This window comes from Halichoerus grypus, chromosome 2, assembly GCF_964656455.1.
Source record: "Halichoerus grypus chromosome 2, mHalGry1.hap1.1, whole genome shotgun sequence".
Taxonomy (NCBI): domain Eukaryota; kingdom Metazoa; phylum Chordata; class Mammalia; order Carnivora; family Phocidae; genus Halichoerus; species Halichoerus grypus.
Genome location: NC_135713.1, coordinates 35986580 through 36004346, shown reverse-complemented (window position 1 = coordinate 36004346; position 17767 = coordinate 35986580). Strand labels below are relative to the sequence as shown.

At 38.3% G+C, this 17767-nt stretch overlaps 1 protein-coding gene across 1 annotated transcript in view; it reads left to right on the top strand.

Moving 5' to 3' along the window:
- EMB (embigin) overlaps nucleotides 1-17767 on the top strand; it is a 41837-nt gene that overhangs the window by 1684 nt on the left and 22386 nt on the right. Inside the window, exons 2-3 of the mRNA XM_036111777.2 lie at nucleotides 10139-10228; nucleotides 11392-11481. Coding sequence (XP_035967670.1) covers nucleotides 10139-10228; nucleotides 11392-11481 — 180 coding nt within the window. The remainder of the gene's footprint in view (nucleotides 1-10138; nucleotides 10229-11391; nucleotides 11482-17767) is intronic.

The window sequence follows — 17767 nt, the reverse complement described above, 5'->3', positions numbered from 1 at the left end:
CTAAAGAAAAAAGTAGGGAAGAAAAGAAAGTGGAATAAATTAGCAAAGTTGTAAATAAATGGGATGATGTATGTAGGTATGGCAAGTGTCTGTGTGTGTATACAGTGTCAGTCGGGCCTTTTAGCTCCACTTAAGTTAAAATTATAGGGGCGCCTGGGTGGCTCAGTCGTTAAACGTCTGCCTTCGGCTCAGGTCATGATCCCAGGGTCCTGGGATCGAGCCCCACATCAGGCTCCCTGCTCCGCGGGGGGCCTACTTCTCCCTCTCCCACTCCCCCTGCTTGTGTTCCCTCTCTCGCTGTGTCTCTCTCTGTCAAATAAATAAAATCTTTAAAAAAAAAAATTGTAGAATGATGTGCTGTATGAAAGTTATGAAGTTAGCATCTCATTTTAAGGCAGAATTAAAAATTGTGAAGCAAACTTATCTCATTTTATAGACTCTGTATGGAGCTCTGTGAGATTCAGTTTCCTCTTTGCTAAAGGTTATTATGAAGTTTACTGGGTATTTTTTATCTAGGTGCTTTGAACTACTTGGAAGTAGGTGTTCTATAAGCCTAAGACTTTGGGCCAAATTTTAATAATAAAAATGTTATAATTTATCACCTTTACTGTATAACAACTATGTGCCAGGCATTGCACTGTGCGGTATATAACCCTATGGGTTAGCTTTTATTGTCCCTGACTTTCAGATGAGGACATTGGAATTTAGGGATATTAAATAATGGCCCAATTATATATAATTATTCAAGTAGTAGAGCTAGAAACTTAGCATTGTTCAGTCTGACTTCAATGCTTGTTTTCTTTATTTTTTTATATTTTTAAGTAAGCTCTGAGCCCAACATGGGGCTTGAACTCATGACCCTGAGATCAAGGGTTGTTTGCTGTACGGACTGAGACAGCCAGGCGCCCCCTCCAATGCCTGTTTTCTTAAACACAATACACAGTTGTCTCTCTGAGACAACTGGGTATGTCTATGAAAGTTTGGAACCACTGACAGAGCACGCTGTATGGATCTAAATGCTTGGTTGGAGCTGAAGGGCATACTAACACACTTGGAGTTCTCAAAGTTAGGCGCAGGGACTCACCTGAATTCTCTTAAGCTGTTTCAGTTACATAAGAAAGGTAAAGTAACTTTATAAAAGCAAATATTAGATAAATGGGAATATTTAAACATCATTATTATTACTCTTAAGTAGAACAAATTGAGGGAAGGGGTTGTGTTTATCTTCTGAAAAATGTGTTTGCAGGGGAATCATTTGAAATGATCGTTGTAAGCTTCTGGAGGACATTGCTTATATACAATCTTGATCAACCACCTTCCTTTCTGGAGACACTCCCCATCCCACATACATACACAGCCACTGCCTAGCAATAAATATTTGTGAGAACAAATATTATTCAAGCACCCACACACTCTTAACATTGTGTTAGTCTGTGTCTAAGCAGAAAACTTCAGCAGTGTTTTAGCAGTTTCAAGTCATTTACATTGTTTAAAGGAACAGATTATAACCTTATCTTTAATGGAGTTATATCTGATGCATCAAAATTGTGACTCTAAATTATCATCACATTTAAAATAATATACACATTTGTTAAGAATTAGTTCAACTGGCTCTTCCTCTTCCTGTTCTTTTGTCCCCACCTCTTGTCTCCATCTCCTTCTCTTCCTTCTGGGAATGGGTCTTATAGTCATTAGGTTGGGGAATGCAGGGAGGCAACCTCCCTTGTTGGAGGAAGCCAGAGGGTCCCAGATCAGGGAATTAGAGGCTGAGCCAGGTCCGGAGGGCATCCAGGTAGGGGCATGGCCCCATGTGGAGTCTTAGAGCCTGAGCACAGTGAAGTGGGTCCTCCTGCAGAGGTGGGGGGCCCTAGATCTCAGCCTCTGAGCTGAGCAGAGTGACAGGGGCTTCTACACAGGGGCAGCCCGATCCTGATCAGAGGGTGTGGGTTAAGCGTGCAGAAGAGCAAGCAGTGGAGGATGTCAGGGCCTGAGTGGGTGTGGAAGACATTTCTTTGGGGTCAAGAGTGGCAGTGACAATGGGATATTAGTTGCATACAGGGAGACTGAGCAAATAAGTAAAGCTAGTAAGGATAATAGGATCCGGGTTTTTCTCTAGAGAAGAAGGAAATAAAGGAAAAACTAGAGTGAAGCTTGTGGTGTTGGATTGCGATTGACAGCACTGGCATAAATTCATGACTTCAGATCTGTCATGATCTGTCTTTCATGTCTCTCTATAAACAGATATAAATGTGTATATGTGTAAATATATGTATAATGCATACATGTCACATATATTTACATATATGTGTGTGTATGAATATACCTGCACATATTAGCTCTGCCCACTGAGGTGGAGCAGTGATTTCCCAATAGTGATGAGTCGGATCTTGATCTTGATCTACGTACCATTCTTTACTAATGGTAACTGGGACTTCCTGGAGAAATGGCTGATTTTATGAATAGGGAGGAGAAAGTGTAAGACAAGCCCTGAACCTCTTGTGCCAGAGAGCAATGAAGTGCTCAAAGAATGATGGGCCATGTCAAAAGGATACAAAAGCCAGAGGGCTCCCACTGAACAGATCTAGGACAAATTGAGCATCAACATAAATAATAATACTAATGGACTTGTATCCATTAGTATCCACTGAATAATGCCCTTTGAATAATACAGGTATTCATGAGTACATACCGATATAAATTAATTAAATGAATCAATTGAAAGTTTGATGAGGCACAAAATACTACATACTTTTAAAGTAAGTTCCCACAAATCTCATAAAGTAGTATTCATGAAAAGAGAAAAAGAACGACTTTATCATGGAGAAGCCTGGCAGACACCTCTTTAAACAAATGATCAAAGTAAAAACCATCAGCAAAGAGAGGAATAAAAATTATGGGCCATCTAATAGTATGCAATGAGAAGAACACAGTATCACCTCTGTGATATATTTGCCAAAGGTCTACTCCAAATCAAATTATATTACAAGATAATCATACTGGATCTCTACTGGTCATAAGAGTCAAGAATGACTAAAGCTGAGACAGAGTGAAGGAGAATAGAAGGGACATGGTAGCTGAGGGCAACATGTAATTCTGGACTGCAGCCTTTGGCTGAAAAGTACATCTTCAGGACTTTTGTTGAAACTTCGATGAGGTGTGGGATGAGATGGTAATGCATAAATGTCAATTTCCCAACTTTAATGGCCGTATTGAGATGAAGTGGAGGGGGGGTAGGTCTTTCTGGGGATGTACAGTCATGTTTTAGACGGGAATGAGTCATCAGGTCAGCAGCTTATTCTCAGGTGGTTCAGGGGAAGAATTCTTTATTCTGTACTCAAAACTCTTTTGTTTGAGATCTTTTGAAAAGAAGCAAAAAGAATTTCAACTCTTTCTGAGAAAGCTTTACTTAACATAGACATTAAGCCATAATGAGAGAGAAACTGTCATCAGTTTATGTAATTAAGTACCATTTTCCAAAGGAGTATTTGTCCTCAAACAGATTATAAGTGTGAAGGCTATTTGTCCTGGATTGTACTCTTTTGAAATTACTTTTGTATCATTGGCCTCCCATATTTCACAATATAATGTGAACCGTAGAAATAAACAACTAGGACACACAGTGACGTAGAAGGAAAAAAACCTGGGTGGCTCAGTCAGTGGAGCGTGCGATTCTTGATCTCAGGATTGTGAGTTCAAGCCCCATGCTGGGTATAGAGATTACTTAAAATCTTAAAAAGAAAAGAAAATAAAAAAAGAAAAAACCTCACAACGTTTTATTAAAAATAAAACCCCCTACTCCTAATAAAACATAGTCACTGTTCACGCATAATAAAATATCTCAAATAACATATTGTCAGTGTAGAAATAATAGATGTTATCTTTGAAAATGGTGTTATTCTTTTAACTGAAAATAACATTTTTCTGCAATTTTTAAAGTTGTGATTATATCATTACTAATGTATCTCTACTCCCAAGACAGAATCTTTTTTTATAGCCTTATAATGACATAGTTCTGAGATCCTGAAAGGGAATTTAGATATCTCATTTGATTGATCTTGAAGCCCAAAGTGCTTTCATGTTGTAGCCAAGAGTCTGGAGCTAGCTAATAGCTATCACAGATTTCCTGGTTTGCATTTCAAAACTCCATCCAGCACTTAGTGCCTTTCCGTAAAAGGTCCTCAAAATAGGCCCCTGACAAAGGTGGGGCTGGCATAAAAGCAAGAAATGTTCTTGCTTTAAAATATCTACACCTAAAGTATATAGAACAGGACCTCGGGGCCACAGGGCCTTTTGAAGATTATTAAAAATCATCCCACTGAAGAATCAGAGTTGAGGATGTACCTGCTTTGAAATCAGGGTTTCTCAACCTTGGCATTATTGACACCTGGGGCTGGATAATTCTCTGTTGTGGGGGATTGTCATTGCAGAATGCTTCGCAGCATCTCTGGCCTCTCCTATGTACTGGGTGTGTTGTGTCTCCAAAAAAGTTATGTCCGAGTCCTGACTGTGTGTACCCACGAAAGTGATTATTTGAGAGGAGGGTCTTTGCAGATGTAATCAAGTTAAAATGAGGTCATACTAGATTAGGATAGACCCTTAACCCAATGACTGTGGTCTTTATGAAAGAAACGAGGGAGATTTGGATACAGAGACAGACACACTCAGAGGGAGGATGGAGCCAGAGACGGGAGCCATGCAGCTACAAGCCACGGAATGCCGAGGGTTGCTGGCACCCACCAAAGCTAGAAGAAGCAAGGAGGGATTCTTCCCCAGAGCCTTCAGAGGGGGCAAAGCCCTGCACCTTGATTTCAGGCTTCTAGCCTCCAGAACTATGAGAGAATAAACTTCTGTTGTTTTAAGCTGCCACATTTGTGGTAATTTTTTTTCTGGCAGCCCTAGGAAACGACTGTAACCTATTAGATACAAGTAGTAACCTTCTCCAAGTTGTGACATTCAAATGCCTCCGGACATTGCTAAATGTCCTGTGGAGGACAAAAGTCAGCCCCAGTTGAGAACCACTGAACAGAATCTAAGTCTTATCCAAGAATAATCTAGTGGGTGAAACATCTGAAAAACCCACAGTCTTCAGAAAGAGCAGGAATCCTAGTCAGACCTTTGGGGTTTTATTTTTTAAGAGTTTTATTTGGCAGGGTGCCTGGGTGGCTCAGTCAGTTAAGCAGCTGACTTTGGCTCAGGTTATGATCCCAGGGTCCTGGGATCAAGTCCCGCATCGGGCTCCCTGCTCAGTGGGGAGCCTGCTTTTCCCTCTGCCTGCCACTCCCTCTGCTTGTGCTCTCTCCCTCTCTATCTCTCTTTCTGTGTCAAATAAATAAATAAAATCTTTAAAAAAAAAGTTTTATTTGGCCTAAGATTCACTGTTAACATATCTTAATGACCGTTTAGAGGTAGTTTAAAACGAGTTTTTACACCACCCTTCGAAATGTATTTTATTGCAATAATCCTATTTCAAAGAAAAGATCAGTTTGTTTATATTTCAATATGACCAAGGTTTAAAACCAGTTTTACAAGGCTTTGTAAAAGTGCACACTGTTCTTGTTATTAGGCTTTTTAATTGTTCTTCAGGTTTTTTTGTTGGTGGTCTAAAAATGGCCTTTGTTTTTTTTTAAGAGAGAGTGTGTATGTGCATGTGCCCAAGTGGAGTGAGGGGCGGGGCAGAGGGGGAGGGGGAGGGAGAATCTTAAGCAGCCTCCGTGCCCAGCACAGAGCCCAACGCAGGGCTCGATCTCACAACCCTGAGATCATGACCTGAGCCGAAATCAAGGGTAGGACGCTTAACCGATTGAGCCACCCAGGCGCCCCTAAAAATGGTCTTTTTGCCCAATGGTTCTCATTCTATGTAGAAAAAATATGAGCTTCCTGTTTGTTTTTTTAATCTGTCCCTGACCTAGAGAGTCTGACTTATAAATGTCCCCATCAGGAATTTATTTTCTTGCCAAACCTTCTTTTCTCTTTTCTTGACAAACTCCCTGTGGATTATAGTGTCTGGGAATCAAGATAGCCTCATTCTCCCCTTCTCTTCTTCCTACTGTTGCCATTACAGACAGGATAGGAATACTGTGTTTCTAGATTCCAGAAGTAGAACTCTAAAAGCACTGTTTATTAGAAGTATTTGTACTTGGATATTTTAATGCTGCAGTTTAGCCGTATCATGGCTTAAATCGCTTTTACAATTTGGCATGGGATCTTGTGGTTATATATAGCATTGCTTCCATGAGGAAATATATTCTGAATTCCAAACCTCTGTTTTCTAAATAGTATATATTATTCTAAATAGTATATATTATCCACTCCTAAGTTATAGCGTTTTTGTAACTGGGCTGCACATTCATAATACTGTGTATCAGAATGCTAAAATTAAGATTTATTAAAAACATTGTTAATTCTGCATATTGATAGCAATCAGTGCATTATATGGGGGAGAGAGAAAAAAAGAGAGAGTGATATTTATCCTAATAACAGCTTTTACTTACACCTTTTTCTAAATGAAGTCTAGACCCTTCCAAAATCATAAAATATAATAAAGATGTTTGGGGGGAATTTAGAGAAAATGCTTATTCTTAAACAGAGGTATGATTGAACTTATTTTCCCATTTAGAGAAAAGCAAATCTAGGTTCCCAAGGCAGTGTTCTAGTGTTACTTATCCTCTTTTTTTTTTTCTTCCCAATTTACTTCAATTAAAATGGAGCTCCAGAATTAAATATGTAAAAATGTTACATTAATATTTTAAGTAGAAATTATAGCATGTTTTTTTCTTTTAAAAATTTTAATAGCATAAATTATAAACCCATCTAGCAATGTCTATTTTAAAATGTAGTATGTGAAAGATAAATTTAAGTAGAGACTATTTTGCTATTTCACATGAACTAGTAATAGGTGAAAATTAGGTTGTTATTCAGCTCTTTGATGCAACACCCTCATGGCCCATCGCCCCTGCAGAGGGAGGAAAATCTTTAATCTTTAGAAAAACTATTAGATGTTACTCTTTTATGTGGCAATTTTGCCACTGACTGTAAGAGAAGGCTGGGTGGAAAGTTTCCCGCAATGATTAAGAGAGGGGTGAGCGTGATAACTTGAGGAATGTATGCTATGATCTTGACACCATCACTCAATATTAGACTCTTCTGATCCTCCCTCTCTTCTCCATGAAATGAAACCCCGAGTAACAAGACAGGCAGAACTTGGATTAGGATCCCAAATTCCTGCCTCTCCATTTTGTGTTTCTTTTCGTGACAGCCTAATCCTTTCGGGGACATATTCAAACCACATCTGCCTGACTCTCCTGCCAATTTCCTTTTAAACACCAATCTCTGCCTCCTGCCAGTTGTCCTCCTACGGAAAGCAATAAAGTTTACATTCCCACTTCTTTGATTAAAAATATCTATATATCTATATATCTATCTTGGCCAAGCAAAGAACTTCTCACTTTTATATTCTAGTACCTTCCGTAGACGGCCCTGCTTTTTCTACTCAAGACGTTTGTATACATTGCCTCTTGAAGGGACTTTTCCCGAAGGCAAAAAAAATCACAAGAGTGACACATGTTCTTTTGCACTTGGGGCTTGTTCAGTGGAATCTGGAGCCTGATCAAGATAAATGCTTTAGAGGGGATATGAAGTTAGGGGACAGGTTGTGGCTGGTTTATGGATGTCTGTGTTTTTAATATATGGACTGGCAGTGGGAAGTGGTCATAACAGCTAGTATATTCTGGAGCTACCCAAACTTCCCTCCTCTTGAAGCTTGGCTTTTCTTTTCCCTCCTATTCTGTCAGCTTCTGTAAGCTTAGATTTTGCCCAGGCCAAGTCTGGACCTCTCTTCTCTTCTCCTAATACAAGTAGGCTCTCCCATCCAGTCCTGATATTGAGAAATGGCAAAATAACCCCAGCCCCTGAGCTCATCTCTGTGCCATTGTCTCCACCTCTGTTCCACCTTCAGAGTCTCTCAAAGATGTAAATCAGGGGGCGCCTGGGTGGCTCAGTTGTTAAGCATCTGCCTTCAGCTCAGGTTATGATCCCAGGGTCCTGGGATCCAGTCCCGCATCGGGCTCCCTGCTCCACGGGTAGCCTGCTTCTCCCTCTCCCACTCCCCCTGCTTGTGTTCCCTCTCTCACTGTCTCTCTCTGTCAAATACATAAATAAAATCTTAAAAAAAAAAAAAAGATGTAAATCAGGCTTCATCCTCTGCTGCTCACCTGCCAAGTTGGAAAATACATGGGCTAGTTATAGTCAATACTGTGAATGGGTGGCACTCTGAAATTTTAATGACTTTCAGTTACAAATTGTGGGCCTAAATTGATATTATTATGATCCATGTGGCCCTGTAGGGACCAAGTTTACTCAGCTTCATACTCCTTACCAGCATCAAGCATGTATCAGATGCTCTCTCTATATTCACTTATTTAAATAAAGTAAGAAGGAATAAAACACCTTTTTTCAGTTTGTCACTTTCTTATTGCTGTTGATAGTGTGAATACTACTAATAATATGAATAAATGATATTAGACCATCTTGAAGGATTATGGGCTTGTTTTAGGCATAAAGAGTGTGATGAGAACCCTTACAATTATATTCAGCTCTGCAGTAGGGCTAGGCCAAGAAAAGAGAACTCCTTAGCAAGGGAACAAAGATATCAAAGCTTATGTTTTGCAAGTTTCACAGAACGGATGATGTAGAACAGTTCATTCCTTCCCATCCGCACCCTCCTGGCTTCCTATCTGTAAGTCAATAGCATCTGCTTTCATCTTCCTGAGATATTTCCTCTTAAATACAACCTCTAAGTGAGCTATGCCCAAGAATGGAAAAACAATTTTTTTCATTAGAAAAAGAATGTTGATAGGAACCTTTTTGGCTGTGTGTGTATGTGTGTGTGCACGTGTGCATGCGTGTGTGTGTGTGTGTGTGTGTGTGAGAGAGAGAGAGAGACAGAGAGAGATGGAGACAGAAAGAATATGAATGAATGAATATTAGATGTGAGTGGAAGAAATGTTTTGTATTCTTGATAGCCCGGTGAGAATGTCAGAGGGTGCTATGATTTACATATTAAATTCATTAAAGGATTACTTTATGAGAAAGTGCACTCCACCTTCCAAAGCTGCTTTAGAAGTGATCAAGCCTTTGGAACACAGCTTACTGGAGAGCGAGGTTCTGCTAGGTAGATATTTTTATTAGGCAATACTGTAAAAGCTGTCCATAAGCTGAGGCAACAAAGGTGATCACTAACTTTGATAATATTTTTCATACACATAAGAAAAGAACTGGAAATCTAATTTTGCACTAGGAGTAAGTTTCTGAGCAGAGTATTAAGAAAGTGAAATAAAAAAGGCTCAGGTTTAACTTAACTGAATGAGAATGAGAAGTTTTAAGAATGCAGCCAAGACTACAGTCATAAGCCTTTTCCCCTTTTCTGACTTACTTGATAGAGTTGGGGTAGTGTTTATGGGAGGTGGGTTCTGGCCTCCCAGTCAAAGAACAGTAGCCAGTGTACAAAAAAAAAAAAAAAAAAAGAAGAAGAAGAAGCAGCAGTTTTGAGGAGAGTGGGAGGGAGGAAATGGAAACTTTTTTTTTTTCAGTAAAAGTTTTGAAAAGATGAGAGAAGCGCCAGAGGAGAACCACAAGTCAGTTTGGTAGAGGGTAACCCAGTCTGTAACTGTAGCTGGAAAACAGCAGAAACTCTCACTGTGCAGCCGTTTTCTCTTCTCTCCTCGTTTTATGCCCTTTATTATGGTCTCTCTGTCTCTCTTTGTTCACTCATCTTCTTTCTGCCTCTTCATGTCTGTCTTTTTCCTGGCACTCTTATTTAATTCTTCAGTGTCTTCATTTATGTTTTATAAAGAAACTACAAATGGTAGGGTAACAAAATAATTTTTTTTAAGCTACTTGATGTAAATCAGGGATTTTTCAGTAAAGAAAAGAACATAGAAAAAGTTGGAAATGTGGTCGCATTTAATAGCCCAATATATGTCTGAATATCTGTGAATGTATGAGATCTAGTTCCTCAGAGCTTCCTGAAAACATTACTTTTCACGAATAGTATACAATATAGCATTTCAGCTGCTACAAACTAGCTTGTAGTCATTTCATCTTGATAATAATATGCAATCACATTTTCTTTTTCTTACAGCTTCACCTCTTACGACTCTACCCATCCGAGAAGAAATGATGACAAAATATTCTAACCTTTCCTTGGGGAGTCATAACATATCACTGACTGGTAAATGTGTTGCCTTTCAAATAATACAATGCCCCCAGAAGTTTTTATTTTTAAGTAAGCCATTGCATTTTGCCTCATAAATTATTAATCCTTATTCATGGTCTGGTGGGAGAAACACGCCATTACCTCATACAATTAGAACATAGGATGTGGGAGTCTACCGCAATGAAGGCAGTGTGCTCTGTGTGCTGGGAGGGGGCGGCTGGTCAGACGTGGGAGCCTAAGAAGGACTCTGTAGGAGAAGGACACCTGAGAAGAAGGAAAGGTTCATTTCAATTGGCAGAGACTCACGTTTTCATCAGTTCTTGCTGGTGCATCCATTCAAATCTCTTTGCATTGAAGGGGGAATTCATGTATCCACTGGAAGACCTTTAGGCAGGGAAATTAAAGATGCTATCAAATGAGTCGATGACAGTGCTATGGAAAAATAAGTAAAGCATTCTGCACTGAAGCTCAGCTCGGCTTTCTTTTTCACAGTTTTGGATTCCAGTGGTTCAAAAGTCATCTCAGATTTTTTAAATGAGTAAGAGTAGTTGTCTATTTTAGGAACAATGTTACAGGTATAATTAGAATTTAAAGTATTGTAAACGCATTTATTGAGTCAGTAACATGTTTTATCCAGTTACTTGTCCAGTCTTTAACTGTCCTTTAGTCTTAAGAACTGTTTCTCTCTTTCTCATATGAATGAAAGGTATGCTTCCCCTATCTCCCATCTGATACCGAAGGAATGTTTGCACTGCCCTTTTTTGGTAGAATAATTTTTTATGATTTTGTACAACTCCTGTTTGTTCTCAGTCTCTATTCCGATATTTGGAGTTTATTCTTGATTGTAAAAAGTAATTACAGGGTGCCTGGGTGGCTCAGTCGGTTAAGCATCTGCCTTCAGCTCAGGTTGTGATCCCGGGGTCCTGGGATCAAGCTCCAAGTAGGGCTCTCTGCTCCCTGCCCCTTCCTCTGTTCATGCTCTCTCTCTCTGTGTCAAATAAATAAATAAATAAGACCTTTTAAAAAAAAACACTTACAGCAACACTCCTATGTTATTTTTTTAAATTAATTTTATTTTTCATTAATCGTATACAATATAGCATTTTAGGTGCTACAAACTAGCTTGTAGTTATTTCATCTTGATAATAACATGCAATCACATTTTCTTTTTCTTACAGCTTCACCTCTTACGACTCTACCCATCCGAGAAGAAATGATGACAAAATATTCTAACCTTTCCTTGGAGAGTCATAGCATATCACTGACTGGTAAATGTGTTGCCTTTCAAATAATTTTTGAAGCCATGTTTTCATGTTCTAGTTATTGATTTCCTCTGTCAGATGAAATTTTTCTTGAAGAGAGATCCGTATGAGAACATAAGTTTGCAAATCCTTTGACTGTCTGGGTCATGTTGGCAACAACATACCCCTTACTTACCCAGGAAGGACCCTGGGGAAAAAAAGGGTTAGGTGTCCAGGAAGAGAGAGAAAAAGTGGACTTTTTAGTTGGTTATTTACTTAACCTGTTTGGAGGGTTTAACTCCTAACTACTCTTTTATTGTAATACTACTATTAAAACCAGTACTCTTGCTGTTATGAAGAGACCGAGTGTTCAGAGTTGTCTGGTAGTTACCTTCTGCCTTAGCTTGATCAAATGCTAGTCACGTTGTTTCTTTCTCCCAGGCCCCTGAACTTTGGTTTGGCCCAAGTCTGAGCAAGCACTAATGCTTGACCACAGCCTGATCATTCATCCTGCTTCCCCCCACTAGTTTATCCCATTTCCTCTCAAAAGTTCCTGCTAGCCGGCTTACCCCTCCCTATAAGAGGAAAGTGTTTCTGTGTGATGTTGAGATGCTTACAGACAGATCCTTGGAGCATCTTCCTTATCGCAATAGGCTTTTTGAATAAAATCTCTTCTTAGATAAGTCTGGATTGTTTTTATTTTACAAAAGAAAAGATTTGACATTCCTTTTGAAAGACTGGATTTCCAAGCTGTGGTCGACATGGTTTGCATTTCCATGTAGGTTGTTCTGGTTGCCTTCCCATCAAAAAGTTTGGTCTTAGGCGTTCCTGAAATATAGAAGTTAAATCTGAAGATATATTTATGCTTACTAGGAACCACAGGCTTTCTTCTTATTGCTGTCGCTAGGATTTTTAACCTCCTCTATGAGTGGAATGTTTTCATGTTGTCGTATTATTGTTTACTTGAATTTGCATATATTTCTATGTTGTCCTTGTGAGATCAAGCTCCGAGTCAAGCTCCGTGCTGGGTGTGGAGCCTGCTTAAGATTGTCTCTTTCCCTCTCCCTCTGCTCTCCTGTTCATGCATGCACACATTCTCTCTCTCTCTCTCTCTCAAAAAAGTGGTTGTTAACATTGAATCTCACCAAAAAGTTAGATGATGGTGCTAAGTAGCAGGCCATGGGACCTCCTAGTGTAAGTGGGTTGTGGGATAGGGAACCAGATCGGTTATAATCCCATTCCTTCCCTTGTCTGCTGCTTATGTTCAAAATCTTCTCAGTCTTTAAGAATTAAGTCAAAATCTTCGTCTTCAATAAGGCACATACAGAGAAATACTGTTTTGGTTTCTCCGATATGTATTTAGCATTTTTAATTTATAAGTAAAAGTGAGTTGATGTTTAAAAATATTGAAACATTTTATTTGTAGTAATATATAGTAAGTTAGAGAATCTGAAAACCCTCCTATCACACATAGAAAATTTAAAATATTGCAAACATTCCTTTAAATATTTAGCTAAATACAAAAAATTAAGACAATTTCTGCTGACCAAAACTGGGTGACCAGGCACCACGCCCGTACAAATTGAAGTCATGTTAGTGTTCCTTGTGTTTGTCGACAGGGCATTTGAGTTCTAAGAGCCACAGATCTAAGAACAAGGCCTTGAATCTAGGCGAGGAGGGGAGCAGGAACTGAAAATCCCCAGAAAGCTGATCTTTCCAGAAAACTGGAACCGAAAACCCCCAGAAGGCTAGGAAGACAGTGAAAAAGGCTCGACCTGGGAGGAGGGGAGGGATGGGCAACAACAGTGGATCAACACAAGGGCATGATAAGTTGGCTTCCTGGTTTTAGCCTTGCTGAATCAAATACAAAGACTCTCCTGAGTACTCAAAGTCAAAGCCCTGCCCTCAATGACAGTTAGATTGCAAATTTACAGTACCTGCGTTATATAGGAGCTTGCAAGCTGAGAAATAACACAAACATGACCCTGGGTCTGCAGGAAAGCGAATGAAAAACATTTATGGAAGGACACATTGCTTGCTCTGGCTATGGAATCTGGACTGAGGACTGGCTCCCAAATATAAAATACAGTGACGTAGACCCCAAGACTGAGAGTCAACTAAGAAACAGTAGGATTGGATTGTCCAGAACTTCAGATTACAGAAATAGTAGGTGGAGTTATAAAAGAAGAAATATTAAAAGAGAAAAGAATATTATGCTATCAAAAAAAAAAAAAAAAAAAGATAAAGCATGCTTGAAAAATAGCCAAATAGAATTTCTGGGGATGAAAACTCAACTTGTCAGAGGAAGTCAAAACCCTTTTGACCACCCTCTACTTCTGTCTCAGCTGAACTCTTTCCAGGGGTAACCTCTGTTCATAGAGTACTATGTAACATTGTTTTGTATTCTTTAATATTAGTGGTTTAAACCCATATGTATTGTTCTGAATATTTTTTATTGTCAATCAGTGTTAATTCTTGAGATCTAGCCATATTACATAGACATACCTTATTTCTTTTACTTGTGTGCACAGTATAAACATACCAGTTTTCTTAGACGTTTTCCTCTAAATGGACCCTAGTTTGTTTAAAATTTTTTCTATTGTAAACCATTCAATAATGAACACTTCTTTCTACGTATCTCTCTCTGGGAATGACTGTGTGTGTTCCTTTAGGAGATAAATGCCACAGGGTTGAATTGCTGAATTAGAAGTTATGTGCATTTTATTTATTTTATTTTTTTAAAGATTTTATTTATTTATTTGACAGAGAGAGACACAGCGAGAGAGGGAACACAAGCAGGGGGAGTGGGAGAGGGAGAAGCAGGCTTCCCGCTGAGCAGGGAGCCCGATGTGGGGCTCGATCCCAGGACCTTGGGACCATGACCCGAGCAGAAGGCGGACACCCAACCACTGAGCCACCCAGGCGCCTGCATTTTAATTTTAATACATACTTGCAAATTGCCCTCCAAAGTAACAGTTTACCTTTTCCCTCACTCTCATATTTGATTCTCATCCTCCTTAGTTCCTGACCAGCACCACCTGATACTATTAAACTCTTTCATCTTTGCCAGCATGAGTGCTAAAAGCTGTATCACTGTTGTTTTAATTTGTGTTTTGGAATTGGACATACTTATATATGTGTGTGTGTGTGTGTTAATATCCCATATCCATTTTCCTGTTGTGTTTATATACTTTTAAACTGATGTGAGACAGCTATACATTTTAAATACTAATTTATACTTTTTATTGAAATTGCAAATATTGTCTCCCAGTTGTCTTTAAACATTTACGTGGTGTTTTTTATTGTGAAGAAGTTTCATTGTTTTGTTTTCTCCTATCATTTTTACAGAATTATTTTCATAGTTTTTTACCCTTCAGTTTTTAATCCTTTTGAAATACAGTTTTATGTACTGTGTGTGAAAGGTCACTAACTTTATTATATTATTATTTTTATATAGATAGCCAAGGTCTCAACACCCTGTACTGAATAGTTCTCCTTTTTCCTACGGCTTTGAAATATCACCCTAATCATATTCCAAATTCCTATGTGCTATTCTGTTCCTTTATTGTTTCAATGTTTTTCAAACATTCTATAGAGTTGGGCAAAGTAAGAAATAAATTTATCTTATAACCTGATTTACCACCCATGCACACACATGGGCAAACACACACACACACTAAACAAATGTTTGTTAAGCAACACCCACACCTCACAGGTGTGTTACACTGGTAGTTTCTTCTTTTTCAATCCTTTAAAAAAACAAATTTGGTGATAACTATTAACTTGACTTCCTGACCACTAATAGTTTCCAACTTGCAATCCAGAAAATTCTCCCTAATTTCTTGGTATTTTGCAGCATCATTAACACATTAATATTATTTTTTTTGAAACATTATGATACAGCTTTATATCTTTGTTCTTTTTTATTTTAACAGGTTTTCCAATGTCCTACATTTTCACTCTTTCATGTAGATTTTTTTGGAATCAAGTTCCACAACAAATACTTCTTGGATTTTGACTGATTTTTCACTAAATTTGTAGAATAATTTGGAGGAGACTTAATGATTTTATGATATTGTATTATCACCTATAATTTAGATCTCATTTGAGTTCGGATTCCTATTACATTAATTTTTTTCCTTTTTAAAAAGTATTTAGGGCACCTGGGTGGCTCAGTCAGTTAAGCTTCTGCCTTCGGCTCGGGTCATGATCCCAGGGTCATGGGATTGAGTCCCACATTGGGCTCTCCAGCGGGGAGCCTGCTTCTCCCTGCTTGTGCTCTGTCAAATAAATAAATAAAACCTTTTAAAAAAATAAAAATAAATAAATAAATGAAAAGTATCTAAAAATAAAAATTATATGTACCTAAGGTGTACAACATGATGGCTTGATACACATATATAGTGAAATGTTGCTACCGTCAACTAATTAACATATCATCTCACAAACTTATTTTTTTTGTATGATTAGTTTACCTGAAATCTACTATCTTAGCATATTTCCAGTGTTCAACACAGTAGTATTAAGTAGAGTCTTCATGCCTGTACATTAGCTCTCTAGTCTTATCCTACATAATTGCAACTTTGTACTTTTTGACCAGCATCTCCCCATTTCCCCCAGTCCCTCAGTCCCTGGTAACCATCCTTTTACTCTCTGTTTCAGTAAGTTCAACTTTTTTCTTTATTTTTTTAGATTCCACATATAAGTGAAAAAATGCGGTATTTGCCTTTCCCTGTCTGGCTTGTTTCACTTAGCGTTATGTCCTCCAGGTTCGTCCGCGTTATTGTAAAAGGCAGAGTTTCCTTCTTTCTCATACCTGAGTAATAGTCCATCTTCTTTACGCATCCTTCTTTCTGTGGGCACTTGGGTTGTTTCCACATCTTGGCTCTCATAAACAATGCTGCAGTGTTCATGGCAGTGCAAATATCTCCTTGGGATCCTGATTTCATTTCCTTTAGATATATACCCAGAAATGGGATTGCTAGATCATATGGCAATTCTATTTTTAGTTTTTTGAGGAAGCTCCATACTGTTCTCCATAATGGCTGTACCAATTTACAATCCCACCAGCAGTGTATAAGAGCTCTCTTTTCTCAGGTATCTGTTGATCATTTGTATCTCTTCTTTAGAGAAATGTTTATTCAGGTCCTTTGCCCATTTTTAAATTGAGTTATTTGTTTTTTTGCTTTTGAGTTGTTGTGTTACTTATATATTGGGGATATTAGCCCCTTATCAGATTATGGTTGGCAAATATTTTCTTCCATTCTGTAAGTTGCCTCTTTACTTTGTTGAGTGTTTATTATGCAGAAACTTTTTAGTTTGATTAATTCTACATGTTTATTTTTGCTTTTGTTGTCTATGCTTTGGGGCTCATATCCATGAAATCAATGCCCAGACCAATGTCAAGAAGTTTTTCCCCTGTGTTTTCTATTTCCCTAGTTTTATGATTAGGATGGAAACCAAATTCTAGAATATGCCAAAGACCTAAGGAGGAAAGACAGCAAGAAACCTTGACATAATCTGGTTAAGAACAAATTGAGGGTTCTAGAGGGGAGGGGGGTGGGGAGATGGGTTAGCCTGGTGATGGGTATTAATGAGGGCACATTCTGCATAGAGCATTGGGTGTTATACGTAAACAATGAATCATAGGACACTACATCAAAAACTAATGATGTAATGTATGGTGATTAACATAACAATAAAAAGAAAAAATATTGTTGCTAGTACTGTACTCTTGATATCAATGCTCAGGGTAAAGGCACGTAGTAGATTTTTAGTACAGTTGTGAATGGATGGGTAAGTGAAAGGCATGTAGCAGGTGTTCAGTAAATAAGTGTTGAATGAATGGGTAAATGAAGAAATGACACCTTATCACTGCTAGACATTTGCCATTGCTTGTTGTGATTAATTTCTCAATTTTGCCTAGGTCCTTAAGTCATTCCCTCTAACTTTAAAGTCCTAGGTGGGAGGATATGATTAGTCAAATGGCATTGCCCTTAGCCTCAGAGAGTTAGAAGGAATATTTTTGGCTTACATAGTGACTGAGGGGGCTTTATTTCTCATTAAAACTTACACAGAGGGGAAGGGTTTTCAGATTCTGGTTATCCAAAAATATAATAGTCCACTACCAGAGTGTTGGATTAACTTTGTGTTAATTATTTGGAAATAATAGTAACCTATTTGATTGCTAAAACAGTTTAACTATTAGTTGTATTTTCTCTCTAACTGATATGAAAAGTTGTTGTGATACTGTCCTATTCTTTATGTTGTAGAAAAATGTATTTAATTGGTGGATTATTACTCAGTGCTATAC